Genomic DNA, 22,500 nt, shown 5'->3' on the forward strand with positions numbered 1-22,500 from the left:
GACAGAGTCCATAAAACAACATCCCCACTCCAACCCTGACTCCGACTCCAGTCTCCTTCTATCTGGAAAAATCCACAACAGCTTCCTATTTACTTTCTTTCTAACATAATGGAGATCATGGCCCTACCTGGTGTCCTCACACACACACACACACAAACAGACTTCATCTGCGATTCAATTGCAAATGTGTTTAAAAGTCTGTCGGTTTTCCCTGAAGACAAAAGTATTGGCACCCCCGGCGGTGTCGGGAGGCAGCCGCAGCTGTTCTGCAGAGATTTCCTCATCTGTTTGTTCACTAAAAAAATTCTTTCTTTGCCTTTTTTTAATTTTCTATCAAATCTGACAGCCAGCTGAGTGTGGAGTTACATCCTGCAGTCCTTAATTAGCCACCTAATTACCTTCCAGTCTTACAACAGAATCATAATCTACTTGTATCTAATGGCATTTGATGGAAGAAAAAATAAATAAATTTTGTGGTTGTACGTCAACAAATTTTTTTTATTATTTGCTGAAATAATTTATGTGCAGTTCTCACCTCTACAGTTGCCGACTTAAAAAAATAAATAAATAAATAAAATCAGGAATAGAAAATGTGGACCCCTTGCTGTCTTACTAAATACTTGCAAAAGACATTTATAATAATAATAATTAAAAAAAAACTTTTTTTAAAAATCTGCTATATCAATAGGAAGAAGGCTGAAGATGATTTCTAGCTCAAAATTTATTAAATAAATAAATAGGCGGCTTACAGTTAATCTGTATGTGTAGTGTAATGTGTAGTTCTGTTTCCTGGGTTTAAAGGAAGGGAGTAAAAATACTGAAAGTGTGAATATTGTGTAAGAGACACAGAGTGAAGTTTGTGCATGGCTAAAAACACTCAGTTTAGTCTCTTTCTTTCTTTCTTTCTTTTATTATGAATACAGTTTATTTGTAAGGAGAGCAGCCTTCTCATGGGCTTGAGTGTGTGTGTGTGTGTGTGTGTGTGTGTGTGTGTGACGGACTTTTTCCAAACACTGCCTGATGGACGGATCACTCGTGAAGAGAAGTGGCACGACCTCGTGAAAAGAAAAGGAAGACGAATGATAAAAGCCGGCGCTTGAAGGCTAAAACAAACACGGAGTGAAGGATTGCACACATCTGCCTTTCGCACACAGCAGCAGGAACGACAAACATACCTCCTTTAAATTCTTTCCACACGCACATGTCCGGCCGGTTCATCGAGGTTTATATTAGAACATCTCGCTTTGTTACGTTGATTAAAAGTAACTTTTACGGGAAGGAGTCTCCGGTGTCAGGGGTAAGGAAGAGGGTTTGTCTTGTTCATTTTTAATGATGGAGAGTAAAGAGAAGCCGGAGGAGAGGAGCGAGAGAACGTGTTTATCAGGCTGCCACGGAAAAGCGGAGCGATAGCGAAGCTTAGCGCTCGCGCTGCACTTAGGCGCAGTACTAAGGGTGAACGTTTTACCGAAATGCTCTCTACTGAGACGTGAAAACGAGAGCAGGCCGTGGGCGTGTCTCAGGAGGCGCAGGCTAAATAAAAGGATTGAATGGAATAGAAACTCATTAGATAAATATTGCATTGGAGAGGATAATTAATGTTGCTTAAAATAACAGACATGGCCCACTAACGCTGAGAGAACCGGGAGAAAACCGCTTTCCTCTTCGAGCGCTAGCTACAGCTAAATCCGAGGTGTGTGTAGATATCGCGGCTGAAGCTAGATTCTGTCGGTTTGCTGGTTTAATTCGATCCTGTGGTTCTGTGTAGAATTCTGTTTCCTGGTCTGAATAAAAACATAAAATAAAAAAGTAATAAATTTCTGGTTAAATTCTGGCGAGTTTCAGCCGAATGGAGAAGGAGATTCACTCCTCACTCCCACTTCTCTGCTAGAATTCCAGTAACGGCTCATCATTACACCTTCATAATGCTTCATTAATACAGTTCACCATAAACACTACAGCTAAAACTGCAGTGACGTCGGCGTGAGATAAACGTCGGCCACTTGTGTAAATCACGCAAACTTCCACGACATGTGGACATGACACTGTTGACCGCAGGAACCCTACAGACCTGCCGTAAAGCTGTTATTAATACATCTGGGATTATTACACAGGTTCTGGCTTAAAGGGGAATTTACCACAAGTCTCACACTCCGCCTCCTCACACTGCTGAGGCAGGACGAGGAAATATACATATCTGTATATAGCTGCACATAACTGTATATAACTGATCATAACTGTACTTAACTGTATATAACTGCTCATAACTGTACATAACTGCCCATAACTGTATATATCTGCTCATAACTGCCCATATCTGTATATAACTGCCCATAACTGCTAATAATTGTACATAACTGTATATAACTGCTCATAACTGTATGTAACTGCTTATAACTGTATATAACTGCTCATAACTGCACATAACTGCTAATAATTGCACATAACCATGCATGGCCAGTGCAGCGCTACATAACTGTTTAGAACTCTTTATAACTGTACCTATCCAGTGCAGAGCAGCATCTCTGTTCAGCACTCTTCATAACTTTATTTTCATAACCATGCATAACAATACATAACTCATCCTGCATAAATGTTTACAAACCATCCTGCATAACTGTACATAACCTGACCAGAGCTGCACAACTGTTTATAACCCATCTTTAGTCATATAACCAATGTTTATAGCCCATCATGCATGAACAGTACATAACAGTGACACAAAACATGCTACATAACTCGACACAAGTCCTGTATAATGGTGCAAAAACCAACCTAAAGTTAAATAACTGGACATAACAACCCCAGCACTGGTCATAACTTATTCAGAGCTGCATTACTGTTTATAACCCAACCAGAGCTACACAACTGTACACAAGTAGCTCTGCATAAACATACACAACATGACAACTGTACATAACCTGTCCAATGCTGTATAATTGCTTATAACATTGAGAGCTGGATAACTGCTTATAACTCATCTAGATCTGCGTAGCTGCTCATAAGTCATTCAGAGCTGAACAACTCATCCAGAGCAGCACAGCTGCTCATCAACCATCCAGAGTTGCGTATAACACATCCAGAGCTGCATAACTGCTCATAACTCATACAGAGCTATATAACTGCTAATACAACATTCAGAGCTACATAACTGCTCATAACACATCCAGAGCTGCACAACTGCTCATAACTCATACAGAGCTGCACACATGCTTATAACTCATCTAGAGCTGCATAACGTCTCATAACACATCCAGAGCTGCATAACTGCTCATAACTCAATCAGAGCTGCATAACTGCTCATAACTCAATCAGAGCTGCATAACTGCATAGAATTCAACCAGAGCTGCATAACTGCTCGTAACTCATTTAGAGCTACATAACTGCTCATAACACATCCAGAGAGGCACAACTCATCCAGAGCTGCATAACTGCTCATAGCCAGTTCTGCATAAATGCCCACACCCTGTTTAGCCCTTTATAACAGTTTATAACTCATCCAGACCTGCTTGACTGTTTATAACACATTCAGAGCTGCATTATTGTGCGGCCATGTAGTTACAGAACAGAAGTTACTCAGAGCAGCGTACAGTAACAGAATGGAAATTGTCACATCAGCCTTTTCTTTGTGCTCTGTACAGATTTTATTTTCCCACCATCAGCTGTAATAAATAAAGAAATAAATCGAACTCTTGTGACCTTCTGAACTCTCTGTCCCGTGTGCTGTAGTAACAACTCACTGTGTAGAAAACTTACAACTGAACACCACATGTACCGTGTATCGCGATCCCACCCCAGAGTATCGTCAGGACGCTGGTTTTTCCCGCCCACCTTTACGTCCACCGCTTGCTTGACCTCTACCCTTTATAACGACTGCACAGGAAGCAAACACGACACAGCAGTCATGCACAGACACACACACTGCTAGAAACCGAGCTGAAAACGACTTCTCCCCACAAGCCTCTCTGAAAAACCACACACTGCTTTGCTGGCACGAAAGTCTGAAACCCAGACACACACACACACACACACACACATTCATTAATCAACTGCTGTTCCACTGAACACTACACAGCAGAACAGAGTCCCACATTTCACTCCAGTTCCTCAGGGATCCTAAACCAGTTTAATGGTTTAAAAGGTTTCATTTTAGCTCTTTACACACACACACACACACACACACACTAATAACCTGTACCTGTCCTTGTCCTTATCTTTCATACTTTTATTACCTCCTTCACCTGGAAACAGCTACGATACACAACTGAACAGTAAATAATCAATAATCTCTTTTCGGAGTAAAACTTCACCCTTTTGAGACGCGAGACTTCACACACACTCCGCTGAATTATTACGGGGTTGAGTCGAGTTTTACTTTAAATTGCATCACTTTCGAATCGCTATTCAGGTTTTAAACTCAATTTTCAAGACGTTGCAATAGAATTAGAAATAGTTCTTCATCTTTTTTTTTTTGATCTTTCTTTTTAAAGACTTCAAAAACACCGACAACTTCAGCAGTCACATGACCGTACCTGTGCTTGTTTACTTTACTCCTGGGTTTACTTTGGATTAAAAAGGACTAAAGGTTCAAAGGAAAGGGGGCTATAGAACTCTGAATAAGGCTACATAAGGCTGAATAAAGATATATAAGGCTGAATAAGGCCACATAAGGCTCAATAAGGCTACAAAAGGCTGAACATGGCTATATAAGGCTGGATAAGTCTACATAAGGCTGAATAAGGCTACATAAGACTAGATAAGGCTGAATAAGGCTACATAAGGCTGAATAAGACCGGATGATAAAATGTATCAAATTTGTTTGCAACTTTTTAGCGATCACGATTACCGTGATGTCGAAACTTTGTACCGCAAAACTTCTGTCATGTTGATGAAATACTTTCCAGAATCGTGATATAATACGCCTGGCGTATCGACTCATCTCTAGTCATGAGGGTTAAAGGTCCAAAAAATGCACCACGAAGTAAAAGCTACAAAACCAGCAACGTGACTCGGACGTGATTCAGAGTCCAGTGCGGTCAATGTGTGATTTCTTTTAGAAAGCAGGAGCAGCTTACTCCAAACCATGACTTACTTTTCTACATCAAACTGCGTTACTATACACCGAGGAGAAGTAGCTGGTACAGTGGAGGTGTTACAGCCTTACGGTTATGGATTCGACCATTAGATCTGATGACTGTCCCAAATTTCCATTTCAGGGTCCGTTTTCACTCTGTCTATCCATCCATGGAGACGTCTCAGTCCTTCGACTAGAGTGATGAAACTGCGCTCTGTTGAAGAGAGTCCACGATGGTAGAGCTGTCTCAAGTGATGGACACTAGTTTAAAAAAAGCAGAAACAAAAGCCTAGACAGACAGATACACAGACAGACAAGATAGTCAGAAGACCCTGAAGTGGAAATTTGGTGGAAATCTAGTCAAACTCCACACAGTCACCTGAGCCCCAGATCGAACCCACAATTCCGCACCAGACAAGATGATCGCTGACCATTAGGCATTTCAACTTCTCAAAATGACACAAGACCTTTCCAGGAGGTCTGTAAGGAAAGGTAGAGTTTTGGTTCTCTTCTCTCCAGAACAGGGCAGTTTACCTGCTCCAGGTGAGTCAGAGCATAACCACACCACCGTCTGGTTCGATTCCAGGAGAAATGGGATTCAATCACGCGCACATGCCCGAGACAGAAAGAAGCAGGAAGAGGAAAAAAGGGGCCACCTACAGTGAGAGGAGCTCCAGGGGATGAATGATCTCGGCATCCCTTTATCCTGGATCAGACATCCGCGCTTCTGCTGCTGCTGCTGGTGATGGTGGTGGTGGTGGTAATAATCCATGCTTAAAAACGGGTTCGGGGTCAAACCCACCACGTCCACACTCTCATACATGGCGCGAGGAAGAGTGAGAAACTCCAAGCAAACCCGATTCCAGGAGGATTTACTGACCAGACCAGCAGAAATGTCCTCCTGAGAGGGAAAAAAAACCCCAAAAACTTGTTCGTGTTCAGGAGCGTGTTCGTGGGTCAGCTTTTGCGAACTCGCTCGAGGTGTCGTGTAAAAGAATGTGCACGCGCGCGCACACGACTCAGCCAAACAGTTGCGTCGTTATAACGACATGCATCCTCGGAATAATCACAAATCCTGGCAAACACGCAGCACGCGCACTTTAATAAGGCTGCAATAAATAAAGAGCAGAAAGCAGCAAGGTTTTAATCAGCGCTTTAAAATCGTTACCGGATTTAAATCGAGACCAGAAGTGAGAGAGAGAGAGAGAGAGAGAGAGTGTGTGTGTGTGTGTGAAAGAGAGAGAGAGAGAGAGAGAGAGATAAAAATCCGACATGCAGGATCGTGTTTAATCCTCATCTGCGTGAATAAAGTCCCGTCCCGAGCGCGCGAGGTCAACAAGTTCGTCCTATTTCTCCACAAAGCGGGTAAAACGCGCGCTCCGCTCTTCCTCCACGGCGGCTCCTCGTTACCGTTTCACCGGGAACACTTTTTCCTCTCGGCTCGATCTCCGAGATCCTCCGTGATTTTTTTTTCGCCTCTTTCTTTTCTCCCACAGCGCGGCGGCTTGACGAGCGCCAGCAGCTGCGCTCAACGCCCCGCCCCTACGAGTGCTGACCACGCCTCTTCCAACCAAACCCCCTCCCATGAGCGCACTAACCCCGCCTCCCCGCCTCTGCTCCTCTCTCACTGGGCCTCCAGGCGACATGGAAGACTGTTCTTATTTCCGTGTGAACTTTTACCCAATAAAAATAAAAACATGAACTATTAAACACGAATAAACACTATTTATTAAATTATACACCCATTATGTTTATATCGTGTGCTTATATAATATATATAATAAATAATATGGCAACTTTAGGCCTTCTTGAACATCCAAATATTGTTTACAGTTTGTTTACATATTTGACTCATCTATCTATCTATCTATCTATCTATCTATCTATCTATCTATCTATCTATCTATTTGTCTGTTTATCTATCTTGATTAATACAGGTGGTCTATAATACATATAATAACATAATGAATGATTGAGTTAAACAGTAAATAAATAAATAAATAAATAAATAAACCCTATTTCCTCAAAACTTAAGCCAGAGAAATTAATTTATACTTTTATTATACACTTTTTTAAATTGTTTGTTATAATATAATAATACAGCTAAATTGTTTTAGGTGTAATAATTGCCATTGTTTATTAAACATAAATTATAATAATGTCATAAATTAACTTAAAAATATATGGCAATTTTTGTTACTTATTATTATTATTATTATCATGAATTTTGATGTTTTTTTTATTAGATGTTAAATTTTTCAATAAAATTAAACTTTTAAAATTGTAATAAATAAATAAATAAATAAATAAAGGCAGAAATGTATGATATATACAGTATAAATTAATCTAAATATATAGGGTTTTTATTTGTTTTCCCCATAAGCACACTCATGAAATGAGTATGGGAACAAATCTATCATATTAATGCATGTAATTTGTTTTATTTATTTATTTATCAATTTTTCTGGTAACAGCCTTTGGACACAAAAGAAGATAGGTCTTGATTTTGGCTTTTATAGCAGAGTGTTTTACAAAATTCTAAAGTCTGAAGAATCAGAACAATCAGATCATCGTTACCTGTTACAGATTTCTGATGTTATTAATATTTTGAACACTGTTATTGGACTTCAGAGTCAAACTGCCCGGTATATCATGCTGTATTTAATCTGACTTTTACTTAATCAGCATTGAAATATCTTCACCAGTCTAATCACCAGATTCAGAAATGTCAGTAGATTTCAGCTGAGACGATGAGACTCTATCCTCCACTCAGCCTCATACATGCGGAAGCGTTTAAGAGCGCAGTGTTCATAACAGGAGGATGGATGTTCACCAGCCCAAGGTTCCTGCCAGGCCCTGATAGCTCCATCCATCAGTAGAGCGATGGATGCTCCCTCTACCGTTCCTGTCCTTGACTCTCAGCAGGTCGGCTATCGATTTCAGCACCGGCTAAAATATTAACCGACACGCAAACAGCTGATCCTCCAATAAACTTATGTTCGTTAATGGACGAGTCGCCTTAATCACTGGTCTCTAATGGACGTGACAAGTGACTGAAGCTCTCAGGATCGTGATTAAATGGCAAGATCGCGTAATACTGCCCCCGATCCATTTACCCCGGGGTTAAAACGCTGCCTGAGAGCGAGGAATCATATCGTATATTACATATTTATCTGAATCTCAGACGGTCCTGTGAGAGTAAATCACTGACGTGAAGCGAGTCGCATCACCCGTGACCTTGAGAGAAAGGGACGTGAGTGTCATGGAGGAGACGATAAAAGCCCCTCGGCGGCAGCGCAATAAAAACGCTACAATAAAGATAACAAGTGCAGGGAGGCGGTGTCTTAAACATCAGTCGTATAAAGGAGTCGTAGCGTTATTGATCCGAGATCTGCGCTTTGATCCCACTCCAGAAACAAGGACACGATAAGAGGACGTTATCTGAGTGAGCACCATGTCCACGGCATCATAAATTCTCCACCGCTCTGCTCTTCACATGATTACGCAACTCAGATGCTTCTAGAGGTTTAACAGCGGAACCGAGCTCTCGTTAACTCCTGCTGAGGATCCTGAAGATCCAGTCACAAATCTCTATCAGATTTCCACCACCATCAATCTGTTGTTATTCTTCCGCCTGCACTTTTTAATTAAGCGCTCTCCGGATGATTTAGGGTTCTCTTCGTTAAGGGGTTCTTCTGAAACGGGAAACCCTCTGTTGTGCAGCTCTGCTTATAAATTTGATGAATCTTGGCCAAGAGCCAAACAGAAGAAACCTTAGAGTGTAAATTTCAAAGACAAGATTACTTAATTATCCATTCAACCCATGGAGAACCCATGAAGAACCCTTTTTTTTGAGTACTGACAAATTATTCTTCAAAGGTTCTTTAAGCCTCTGAAAGCGTTCTACTTGGAACATTTTCTGACAACAACAGGTTTCTACTGTACCCCAGAAGAACAACCAAAGAACCTTGAAGTTCTAGGTATTCTTGGTCTTCCATAAAGAGCTTCAGTTTTTTGCATCATGGAGGATTCGTACACCAAAGTGTGCTCCTATCAGACAATCAGAATCATTTACAAATCCTTCATAATGTATAGAACCACTGAAGAACCTTTTTTAGAGTATACATATTAACCTGGAAATTTACACCACAAATTATTATCAGGTTCTTCAAGGGTTCTTCCTAATAAAACAGTGTCGAAGGCTTCTACTTTTCCACAGAAGAATAACCAAAGAACCATGAAGTTCTAGGTTTTCTTGTTGCACCATAAAGTGCTTGAGTTCTTTGGTTCTTCGGAGGATCCCTACACCAAAGTGTGCTCCAAGAGTCCTCAATTATCCAAAGAACATACTGAAGAACCCGTAAGAATCCTTTTTTTTCTAAAGAGTACACATATTAAGTGGTAATGTACGGTACAATTTATTAAAGGGTTCTTCAAAGGTTCTTCAATGGTTCTGTTTGAAACACTTTCTCATAACTAAATAAAACACTGTTATAGAGTTCTACTTTAACAACCAAACTTGGTGTGCCTTCAAGAGCTTCAGTTTTTGCTTCTTGTCCAGACGCTAAAGATCTGCTCCCTCAGCCGCCTCGCTGTCTCTCTTTCTTGAAATTACTGAGACAAAAATAAATAAATAAATAAATAAATAAAACACAGCTTTTCACGTTGCCAAGAAACCGTAAACCGGTCCGTCCTGAAGATGAAGAAACCATACTGAATGTAAATGTAGACCCGATCGATCGATCCTCATTCTGATGAAGTGAGCGTTAAAAAAAAATCCATTCGAATCCTCTCCATCGCGGTGTGTGTGTGTGTGTGTGTGTGTTTTATAGCCTTAGCAGACTTTTGTAGACGTTTCGTTTCATTTCCACTCTCCGCTAAGAATTGTAAAATGGTTTATTTTTTAAAAAATCCATGAAAGCAGAACATTCACAGATGCTTAGCGCGAGACGGTGGAGTTTATTTCCATGATTTCAGCTCAGTGATCAGAGTCACATTGATGTCAAGCCAATGAGGCCAGTCAAAAGTGGTCATGACGAATCACGTCAAAAATCACGTCGGTTTATTTCCAGCTCAGATCTCAGGTTTCTCGCTTATCAGGGCGAATTCAAGGTATGGGGACTTTCACATCCCTGCTGTAGAAGTTCTACAAGCGACAGAGAGAAGGAGATGCCGAGACTCCAGAAGAAAACCATTTCGCATAACTGAGACATTAAATCTCTGTTTCTTTCGAAAAACTTCTTGACCTGTCCTCAGTTCCAGGCAGCGGGTATGAGAATGCCGGAGCAATGCATGCTGGGAGGGAAGGAGGGAATAGAAGAGAGGAGGAGGATGGAGGATGGAGGAGGGAGGAGGAGGCCCATGGGGAGGCTGTTAGGAATTCAAAGAGTTTTATGGCAGGAGGAGGAAATGCATGAGAAGACCTGAAGGCGACTTGAAAGAGGGAGGGAGAGAGAGAGAGAGAGAGAGAGAGAGAGAGAGAGAGAGAGAGAGTATTTATGGCCTTCAGCTCTCGCCCTCCTCCTCCCTCCACAGCCACCAATAAGCATGAAAAGAACTCCATCCTTCACTGTCCCTCCATCATCAGCGTGCACTCACACCAACGCAGCCCTTATTTAAACAGGTACATTGATAAGCCTGCATGTTATGACATCATAACCCATATTTGCATAAAGAAAAAAGAAAGAAAGAAAGCTTTTCTAGAAGGTAAGAGGCATCACATGGGGATTTACACCATTATAAATAAACCAGAGAGGTTTTTCAAAAGTAATGCCACCCTATATATATATATATATATTGAGGGTTAAGGGCCTTGCTCAGGGGCCCAGCTTGGTAGACCTAGAACTCAACATGTTACTGTGAATTTATAGGAAAATAATCAACAATTTCATGGTGTGGAGCAGAAGTTTGACAGCTTTGTTCCAAAATGTTTTATTCGCCTTTTACCCCAGCAGTAAAACTGTACGTGTTTAAAGTTCTCCGCTTGTAATTACCGTTAATGTTAACATCAGAACAAAACAAGTTCCTAGTCCTATTATAGCAACGATAAATATTCAGTCCCTATCTAGAATCACATTCTCGCTATCTTGAAGTTAATAACACACACACATACACACACACACACACACACATCACAGAAACTTCATCATCACCTCCTGACCAATCACAATCCAGGATTCCATCTCGCCTGGATGAATTCAAACCTTGTCAAACCTCATTGTGACTATTTAAAGTGAGCGTGTGTTCCATAAAAACCATCACAAAAATAGATCCTAATCATCTCCACTGTGAAGATCTGCGAAACCAGAAGAACAGCATGTGTGTGTGTGTGTGTGTGTGTGTGTGTGTGTGAGAGAGAGAGTTTCCTGACTCAGTGGCTGAGTTAGCATATGGAGTGGATTAGCTACTGCGAGACGTCTCACCAGATGTGTGAGGTTTGGGGAGAAAAACAGCACAGTCGAGTCCAAAACCTTTCTATTTCATCAGCTGTCAGAAAATAATAGAAATAAAGTGCTGTTTAATTCTACTGCCTAAAAATAAATAAATAAATAATTGTGTACAGTACAGCTCTTAATGTAAATAACAACAGACAAAATAAAAAAACACAGAAAAAAATAAATAATAAAATATGGAGAAAAAATGAAAATAGAATACAATATAAAATATTTCTATATAAATAAATATATATTAAATATTATATAAAAGAATTTATATATAAAAATTATTATAAATATTTCCAGTGTGGATTAGATCAGTCAAATCATTGAATAATAATAATAATAATAATAATAATAATAATAATAAGTAGTGAAAATATATTAAATATAGGCTAATATATCCAATATTATATATTTTTTTAAAAATAAAACAAATTCTATAATTAAAGCTTATTTGCGTTTTTTTGCTACTTTTAAGCTTGAAATTATTTTATTATTATTTTAAATATTTATTTCAAGAAAGAAGTCACATGATCAACCGATAGAAGCCAATTTTAACAGGAAAAAAAGAAGATTGAAATAAATAAATATTTTAATTGATTTGTAATAATTTGATGATAAGAAAGCTCTGATCAATGTTTCGATAATTTCACAGAATTTTTCTCTTGTCGTAATTCTAAAGTAAAATGATTCAAAATTATTTTAATTTTTCTTCTTCGATTTTCTGTTCTATTTTCAGTTTCTTATTTTAAGGCTAATTTTTTATGAATTATTAGTTTCCTATTTCTGATCTTTTCTTTTTATCCGATTCTGTAAACCAGCAGATTTTGCCCGCATCAAGGCTGTGAGGTTGAATAAAGGTTTGGAGTTGAGATGTTACGAGTCTGGTGTCAGAAATGAAATCCAGTGAATTCCTGAAGTGTAACGTTTCCATTCCTGGGAATCAGCAGTGGATCCCGGAGCTGCTCTCTCTCTCATGAACCGATCGGTCAAGTCCACGCTTAACGCTTCACACCACCTGTTCCACGTCTACAGTATCACAACACACTGCTGACCCACTGACCCTAAACTACACATGTACACACACACACGCAAGCCCAGACACATTCCAGACTACAGGCTGTGCGTGTGTGTGTGTGCGTGTGTGTGTGTGTGTGTGTGTGTGTGTGCGCGTGTGTGTGCATTACATCCAGAGAGTCGTAGAGATCGAGTGAAGTGTGACACCACACTCAGTGACGGAGCTGCATGGATATATAATGTGTTTAAATAAACAATTACACTGGATAGATGGATAGATAGATAGATAGATAGATAGATAGATAGATAGATAGATAGATAGATAGATAGATAGATAGATAGATAGATAGATAGATAGATAGATAGATAGATAGATAGATAGATAGATAGATAGATAGATAGATAGATACTTTATTCTTTCCAATAGCTAATTTACAACTTCCAGCAGTATCCACAAACGTTAAGTAAAAAATAAAATATAAAATAAAAAATGATATAAAAATGAATAGATATTTAAATAAAAATATTTTTTTGACCTAATTTAAAACGTCCTTGGGTTTCTGCTCTGGACTCAACCCAGTCTGTACAGTTTCTGCTCTGGACTCAACCCAGACTGTACAGTTTCTGCTCTGGACTCAACCCAGTCTGTACAGTTTCTGCTCTGGACTCAACCCAGACTGTACAGTTTCTGCTCTGGACTCAACCCAGTCTGTACAGTTTCTGCTCTGGACTCAACCCAGTCTGTACAGTTTCTGCTCTGGACTCAACCCAGACTGTACAGTTTCTGCTCTGGACTCAACCCAGTCTGTACAGTTTCTGCTCTGGACTCAACCCAGTCTGTACAGTTTCTGCTCTGGACTCAACCCAGACTGTACAGTTTCTGCTCTGGACTCAACCCAGTCTGTACAGTTTCTGCTCTGGACTCAACCCAGTCTGTACAGTTTCTGCTCTGGACTCAACCCAGTCTGTACAGTTTCTGCTCTGGACTCAACCCAGTCTGTACAGTTTCTGCTCTGGACTCAACCCAGACTGTACAGTTTCTGCTCTGGACTCAACCCAGACTGTACAGTTTCTGCTCTGGACTCAACCCAGACTGTACAGTTTCTGCTCTGGACTCAACCCAGACTGTACAGTTTCTGCTCTCAGCTCGATATTTTATTCTGCATTCCACTGAAGGCTGTAAACTATTATTTCTGACCTCCAGCTTGATAAAAATCAAAGAATACAGACATGATGACTGACAACACGGGTCACTGTTCTGTGGAGGAAAATATACAACACTAAGCACAGTTAGCTGACTAGCCTGCTGCTAACAAAAGCTCACTATAACTCAGAGGCTGAAAATGAGGTCATTTCTCAGGGGTAAGGTGTTTAGAAGGAACAGGTTCTGGACTCAACTCGGACCCTACATGCTGGGACTCTGGAATCTGATCAGACTGCATGACTTTACACTTGACTCAGACTCTAAAACATCAACGCAACGGACGTCTTAATCGTATATAAGGTAACACTGTGAGTTCAGACGAACTAGCAGGACGAACAACTCGCGCATTTTACAAACATTATAATGAACGTCGAACAAAAACGAACAGTTAGAGCATAGCTTCGGGAAAACAATACACACTGATACAAAGAACACACAGATCAGCCAGCGACATGATCCAGATCAGCCAGAAAGAGTGTGTCAGAGGAAATGAGCTGGTTCAGCTCTTCAGGAAACAAAAGGCTCAGAGAGCTGGAGCCAGTCCTGACAAATGGGGGCAGGGGGGTAAAATCTGCCCATGGCAGGGGGGGGTTAAATCATCGGGGGTGGGGTGGAGAGGCAGTGATCATCATCATCAACATTTCAAAGGGGCAGAGAGAGGATAGGGGGTGACTGGAAGGGTAGAAGCTGGGGGTTGGGGTTGAATAGTGGGGTTTTTTTTTTTTGACCCCAGCGACTGTCACTGCATCACTCCATCTTCTGCAGAGGGCAAAAAGAGTCACAACACCAAGCCTCCCAGAACCCTCCCAGGAACCAGAGCCCACATCACAGTACGTAAATGATCACTGTGTGTGTGTGTGTGTGTGTGTGTGTGGTCAGGATGGATTTCACTACGCAAATATTCCGAATATTTACATACCCCACATTTGAATGCTGAAGACGTCACATTCGTTTAGTCTGTCATTTAAAAAGTTAAAAAAATACTAATTTAAAATCTGCTAAAAATAAACGCATCCTCAGCGTGACCTCAGCTTGCTCTTCTTCCAGGTCTGATCTCAGATCTGCTACGGAACGAGCGTGAACCAGGAGCCGTGTTTCATCCAGAGCGCTATTCGGATGGGATTAGTTTCCCTTACTGAAAACTAAAATCTCTCACTAAAGCCTCCCTTCATTTTAACACAAGCCGATGGTGTATATTCTTATAAGCGTTTTCTTCTAGGGGGCGGAGCTTTAGGTTGTTACACAGAAGTGTGTGTGTGTGTGTTACACAGAACACTGAGTACATTCTCAATTACATAACACACAGGAAGTGCTCAGATCACACAAACCACTTATTACAAATGTGACCTTCTGTTGTTGCCGTGATGCAAATCCCGCCCAGTTCTACAGCTAAACCTCCCTCTGCCTCTCTCTATACCATTACACGCTCATTAATATTCAAATATATGAAAATATTCCTCATTAATATTCAAATCCTTGCCATATTAACAGATCGAATCTAAGACCCAGGAGGCTTTTGCATTTACTTTCCAGACTTTACCAAAGGGCTACACCAGGGGGGCAAAGCTTGCTCACACACACACACACACACACACACACAGATAAAAGAAAGGCACAGTAGGGAATCTTTCTCCTGGGGGAGGGCCTGGTCAGCAAGAATTTGTTACATCAGACACACTGACGCAAAACAAAAGCCACGCAAGAGTATACAGATTTCTCCACGCAAGAGTACACACACACACACACACACACACACACACACACCTGAGCCGTGTCTCAGACCAGCGATTTTCTATCTTATCACTGCAGGCCTGCTGTATCAGGCTGCTTTAGTCTCACACACACACACACACACACACACACACACACACACACACGTCCTAATGCCAGCTTATCCACAGAGCCATGCATATCAAACGGCCTCGAGTGTGTCTGCTCAAACTCATTTGCGTACACACACACACACTATTGACAAATTGACTGTAGCAGCCAAGAAGCGACGCAAATCCTCGGCTTAATCACTAAAAATCCCCCTTAAGCCGAGTGTCGCAGCTAAACGGCGCAACGGGCCGGAAAACACACGCTCACCCCCTCAGAGGGGGCAATTAACCCGTCTTTACCCTCTTCACCCCCTCCCCCCTTTGACTCCATTACAATAAGCGGGGCATTCCTGAGGCCGCGACACGGACAGAGCGAGCGCGGAGAAGAGCCTGACATTGGAGATCCTCCCCCCGGGGGTCACGGGGTCGCGACCCCACAGCCTGGACTGAAGTGAGCGAGTGAAGTGCGCACTCCACTCTTTCAGATGGAAATGGAGCAGGAGAGTGAATGGGAGCTGGGGAATGCTGATGGAGGGGAAATGTTAATGATTACAGGACAGATCTCAATTTCAAGCTGAGGAGAGCTTTCCACTTCTGTCCTCTCCTCTTCCTCTCTTCTCCTCTTCCTCTAACCTTCCTTTCCTCTCCTCTTCCTCTCTTCTCCTCTTCCTCTAACCTTCCTTTCCTCTCCTCTTCCTCTAACCTTCCTTTCCTCTCCTCTTCCTCTCTTCTCCTCTTCCTCTAACCTTCCTTTCCTCTCCTCTTCCTCTCTTCTCCTCTTCCTCTAACCTTCCTTTCCTCTCCTCTTCCTCTCTTCTCCTCTTCCTCTAACCTTCCTTTCCTCTCCTCTTCCTCTCTTCTCCTCTTCCTCTAACCTTCCTTTCCTCTCCTCTTCCTCTCTTCTCCTCATCATATAATCTTCCTTTACTCTCCTCTTCCTCTTTTCTTTCTCACCTCTTCCTCTCTTCTCCTCTTCCTCTCCTCTTACTTTCCTCTTCATCTAACCTTCCTTTCCTCTCCTCTTCCTCTCTTCTCCTCATCATATAATCTTCCTTTACTCTCCTCTTCCTCTTTTCTTTCTCACCTCTTCCTCTCTTCTCCTCTTCCTCTCCTCTTACTTTCCTCTTCATCTAACCTTCCTTTCCTCTCCTCTCCCTCTTTTCTTCCTCTCCTCTTCATCTAAACTTCCTCTCCGCTCCCTCTTTTTCTCCTCTTCCTCTCCTCTTCCTTTTCCTCTCTTCTCCTCTGCATCTAACCTTCCTCTCTTCTCCTCTTCCTCTCCTCTCCCTCTTTTCTTTCGCTCTTCTCCTCTTTATCTAACCATCCTTATCTTATCCTCCTTTATCTAACCTTCCTTTCCTCTCCTCTGTCTTTTCCCCTTTTTCTCCTCTTCATCTTTTCTTCCTCTCCTCTTCCTCTCTTCATCTAACCTTCCTTTCCTCTCCTTTTCCTCTCCACATCCTTCCCTGTAACTTTTTCTCCTATTCCTCCTTTCTTCCTCTCACTCTCCTCTTCTTTACCTCTCCTCTCCTCTCCATTTTCCTCTTCCTCTAAACTTTGTTTTGTGTCCTCTCTCTCTCCTCTTTTCTTCCTCTCCTCTTCTTTTCTTTTCCTCTTACTCTAACCTTCCCTTCCTCTCCTCTCTTCCCCTCTTCATCTAACCCTCCTTTCCTCTTTTTCTCCTCTTCCTCTTTTCTTCCTCTCCTCTCACCTTCTCTTTTCTTTCTCTCTTGTTATTAATTAATATTTCTGCGTTTGAAGAAAACACCAGTCTCTGAAACGCTGAACTGAAGAGACGTTGTTACGTTTGTTACACCATGCTAACCTGGTAGCTATAGCATTCCAGTGCCTATTAGCTACATTAGCCTTGTGGATTAAAGGACAGGTCAGATAGGGATGGAGACTCGGGAACGGTGTGTATGCTTCCAGCTGCGTCTTTAAAGCTGTGGAGTGTTACATTAGCGCCCGTGTCGCACGTAGCCTCGGGTTCGAAAGTCTGACTCTTATCTAAAACAGATACAGATAATGCTTTCTTTTCTTTAAGTTACAATTTAACACGATGCAGTGATCAGCCTGAGCTGTTACCATAGCAACCATTAGCACAGAGCAGAAAGCCGTCACTTCATTAGAACGCTTTCTGACCAATCAGAATCCAGAATTCAGCAGCGCTGTGGTTGGTCCCCATGATGCCACCAACGCTAGAATAGTATTTACTACGGTCACAGTTTACTGGAAAGGGTGAGAAAAGATGGAGGGAGTGGGGGAGAGAGAGAGAGAGAAGAAAGGAAAAGAGAGAGAGGAACATGGAGAGAATGGGGGAGGAAGAAAAGAGAGAGTGGAAGGGGGCAGACAGGCAGACAGACAGAGAGAGAGAGAGAGAGAGAGAGAGAAGGGGGAGAAAGAAAGAGAGAGAGAGAGAGAGAGAGAGAGAGAGAGAGAGAGTGAGAGAGAGAAGGGGAAGAAAGAAAGAGAGAGAGAGAGAGAGAGAGAGAGAGAAGCAAAGAAGGAAAGGTGGAGAGAGAAGAGAGGAAAAGAGAGAGAGGAACATGGAGAGAATGGGGGAGGAAGAAAAGAGAGAGTGGAAGGGGCAGACAGACAGAGATGAAATAGTAGAGTGGGACAGTTCCAGTGAGTTACAGGAGAAGAGGGTGACACAGGGAGGCAGTGAGACTGATAATGTTTAACTAGACCTGAGTGGGAACATCTGGACATGTTCACTCACACACACACACACACACACACACCTCGTCACATCTCTCCCTCAGTGTCTAAACTGCACATGTTTTGCATTAGGTTTATAAAGTAAGTCCACACGCCCCGGCCCACTCATCTACACCAGAACCCCAGCCATACTCCTCCAGGTGCTGGAGTTAGGGATCGTCTCAAAATGCTCACTTCCCTCTGAAACTCAGCCCTTCAGTTAAAGAAACCAGCAGGATGGATTTTACTGAGAAGAACGTGAGTATAGAAACCATTAGCACTGAGTATAAACCCGGGATTTTGTCATTAGAACACTTTCTGACCAATCAGAATCCAGAATTTATGTTTATGTTATAATATTATTTACTACAGGTGCTGGAGTTAGGGATCGTCTCTAAATGTTCTCTTCGATCTGGAATAAGTTCCTTTCAGTTAAAGAAATTCCAGTGTCCATTTATTTAGAACGTGAAAACCTGCGGATTCGGACGTTTGAGATTACTTAACCCTTTTGCTAACTAATTAACTAACTAACTAACTAACTAAACGATCCATGTGGCTTTTGATTTTTTTTGTTGTTGTTGTTAGTTGTTAGACTTGGGGAAAAAAAGCTTACTTACTAAAACTCTACACTCACACTGCAGAAATGTCTAGAATCTAATCACATGTATCTAAAATTTCTTCTATTTCTTTAAGATATAAGGTGCCGATAAACCAAATCTGACACATTAAACCTGATTTCCAGACGTGTTTAAGCTTTCTTGTTCTTTCAGCAGATTATTATGAATCTTTCCAGTGAACAAGTGAGTCGACTCTGAGTCGATTCACCTGCCTGAAGTGAATCAATCAGGTCGTGTGTTTCATGCTGCAGAAGTTCAGTGTAAATTTTGTGAGCTGCTTAAACTGATCCTTTTTGAAAAAATCTTTTTTAATAACAAGAAAAAGTAGATCAATTTGACGAGATCCAAGATACACTATATTGCCAAAAGTTTTGGGACACCCCTCCAAATCATTGAACTCAGCTGTTTTTTTTTTTCAGGGGTTGGGCTCAGCCCCTTAGTTCCAGTGAAAGGAACTCTTAATGCTTCAGCTTCATACCAAGACATTTTGGACAATTTCCAACATGACTGCACACCAGTGCACAAATCAAGGTCCATAAAGACATGGATGAGTGAGTTTGGTGTGGAGGAACTTGACTGGCCTGCACAGAGTCCTGACCTCAACCTGATAGAACATTTTTGGGATGAATTGTGAGACTGTGAGCCAGACCTTCTCGTCCAACATCAGTGCCTGACCTCACAAATGTGCTTCTAGAGGAATAGTCAAAAATTCCCATAAACACACTCTTAAACCTTGTGGAAATCCTTCCCAGAAGAGTTGAAGCTGTTATGGCTGTAAAGGGGCGGGACAACTCCATATTACATTCATGTGCAGGTAAAGACATCCCAAAACTTTTGGCAATATAGTGTATTATAAGTTGCAAAGATGACACTCTGCAGTGAAAAAGCATCAGGTTAGCGTCTGTTTTCTGTGTGTGTGTGTGTGTGTGTTATTTCCTGTTTCCTGTTAGATGGAAAAAAAAAAACATGGTTTCGTCTCATCCTCTTGTATACATCCTCTGGTGAAACCATGTATAACTGCGTACAGATCATCAGATGTTAGAATCTTGACTGGGACTGGAGACTCCTTCCATAGCATCTGCTGTGAACGAGCTGTTACTACAGAAACCAGAACCTCAGAAGAGCACATGAACATGAGCACATAAAGTCATCAGGAGACGCGTACGCAGGGCGAGCGTACGGATTTAATCAGGCAGAAGGGCGAAGTCAATCTGTTCCGGATTAAACAGGTTAAACGGACAAATATCTAGTCTTATGACCTCAGAAGCTCAGGAGATTCGATTCAGGGGACTAAATTCCTCAGGATTTCCCTAAGGATATTAAGGAACTGTGTCCGGGGAAGAAAAAAAACAAGTCTCTGAGCCAAGACAAACAGAGCGAAATCGTACAATCCGAGAGAGCGCGATCCGGCGCTGACCTCGCCTCAGAGGATGAAGGAGCCGTCACGCGCAGGAGTTCCTCAGGCACGTCCTGTTTTGGGTCTCGGAGTCTCGCTCTACTCTCAGAGCAGTAACATCCCATCGATCTGGGATTCCCCCGAAGCTCGGCCAGCAGATGTGTGTGTGGGGGGGGGGTGGGGTTGTGACAGGAACAAAAGCTTTGTCTCAAGGCCCACTTGGCTCATTTTCAAGTGGAAAGAGATAATAGATTTTTTTTTATGGAAACATCACACTCAGCACACAGTGAGCACTTTAGACCGCTTTAAGATTTCAACAGAGTTTAGTGTGTTTTAAATGAACAGAACCCTGGCGTGTTCTTCAGCTAAGTGCGGCTCTTTCAGCAGGTGAGAACGCAGCAATCAGCTTCCAAGTGAACGAATCAATTCTGAATCGACTCACCTCAGGGATCTGTTCACAGTCAATTCAGAGTCGATTCATTCACTTGGAAGCTGGTGGACTTATGGATCTCTGAGGTGAGTCGATTCAGAGTCGATTCATTCATTTGGAGGCTGGTGGACTTATAGAGCATGTGTTTTGTGTTGCAGCAGTTCTGCTTAACTGATCCAAAGGGCAGAGCTGTAGCGCTGCTGATTCAGAATCATAAACAAAAAAGAAAAACTCCGGATGTTGAACAAAATGTTTTAAAATCTATTTATTTAACTCCAGGTCTGAGTTCTTTGTACTCTGGACTAAGTTGGCTTAACGTTTTCCAAGACTTACGAAGACGTGTGTGTTTTCCTGCCATCTGGTTCAAACAAAACCCAACTGAATCAAAAGAATCAAGCTAAATCATAAGAATCAAGCCGAATTAAAAGAATCAAACTGAATCAAAAGAATAAAACTGAATCAAAAGAATAAAACCAAATCAAACTAAGTCAAAAGAATCAAACGGGATCAAAAGAATCAAACTGAATCAAAAGAATCAAACTGCATCAAAAGAATCAAACATAATCAAAAGAATCAAACCGAATCAAAAGAATCAAACCAAATCAAAAGAATCAAGCTAAATCAAAAGAATAAAACCAAATCAAACTGAATCAAAAGAATCAAACGGAATCAAAAGAATCAAACTGAATCAAACCGAATCAATAGAATCAAACCGAATCAGCGATTCAGACTCCCTGAATCAGTTGTGAATCTGCACAAAGACCTGTTACTGCAAACTGAATAAAAACCCTTCTGTACGACGTGAAGAAAGACGTTTTGAGTCCAGTGATGAAAACCGGCGACGCGCTTCACCGCGAGAAGTGATGACACGCGTCCTGCGTTTATCTAAGCAGCAAAAGACTGTAATGTGTGTGTGTGTGTGTGTGTGTGAGTGAAAAAAGACTCATTAGCACTCAGAAGCCCTATTCAGACGGGATTAGTTTGACGTGAGGAGCTTACAGCTTTACCACTGACACTGGACACTCCTCTCAGTTACACACGCTCGGGATCTGTTTACACGAAGCGTCCAGCATAAAATAATGGACTCTTTCTGACCAATCAGAATGGAGAGCTCTACAGTGCAACCTGAGTATAGTTAATTACCCGAAGCAGCTGATTTTTACCCCATCAGCGCAGGAGGAAGCAGCAGCTAACCTCGCTAATGCTGGCTCCGTGCCCCCGCACTGTCAGGACCGACTCCACGCTACAGCCACTGATATATTAGCGCACCAGGCCCTTCTGAGGAAGCACTGAATTCTGGGAAAGCAGCCAGGAATGTGTCATCGGGAGAGCGAGGCTGCGCTGGGGATCATGTGATTCAGCAGCAGGACACGTTATTGGGTTTTATCGACTGACCCGCTGATCGTCTCACAGCTGGTCTGCTAATGTAGCCTCGCTTCACATTCCTGCAGAGATCAGAACACGCTTTCCTCCACTAGTCCACTTCACTAGACCACTTCTCTCGTCCACTTCACTAGGCCACTTCTCTCGTCCACTTCACTAGACCACTTCTCTCGTCCACTTCACTAGACCACTTCTCTCGTCCACTTCACTAGACCACTTCTCTCGTCCACTTCACTAGACCACTTCTCTCGTCCACTTCACTAGACCACTTCTCTCGTCCACTTCTCTCGTCCACTTCACTAGACCACTTCTCTCGTCCACTTCACTAGACCACTTCTCTCGTCCACTTTTCTCAGACAATTCACTCGTCCACTTCTCCTCTCAGACTCTCACTTGTTTACTTCTCTCAGACTCTCACTCATCAA

General features: G+C 41.9%; 1 protein-coding gene across 3 annotated transcripts in view; it reads right to left on the bottom strand.

The window, feature by feature from the left end:
• The window catches only part of rarab (retinoic acid receptor, alpha b), a 93,649-nt gene that overhangs the window by 29,012 nt on the left and 42,137 nt on the right, over positions 1-22,500 (bottom strand). The window contains exon 1 of one of the 3 annotated variants that reach the window (XM_058411341.1): positions 5,732-6,608. The exons of the other annotated variants lie outside the window; for them this stretch is intronic. Coding sequence (XP_058267324.1) covers positions 5,732-5,894 — 163 coding nt within the window. The 5' untranslated portion in view covers positions 5,895-6,608. Of the gene's footprint in view, positions 1-5,731; positions 6,609-22,500 lie in introns of those variants that run through there. 3 annotated transcript variants of the gene reach the window in all.

The sequence above is a fragment of the Hemibagrus wyckioides genome, linkage group LG02 (assembly GCF_019097595.1).
Source record: "Hemibagrus wyckioides isolate EC202008001 linkage group LG02, SWU_Hwy_1.0, whole genome shotgun sequence".
Lineage (NCBI taxonomy): Eukaryota > Metazoa > Chordata > Actinopteri > Siluriformes > Bagridae > Hemibagrus > Hemibagrus wyckioides.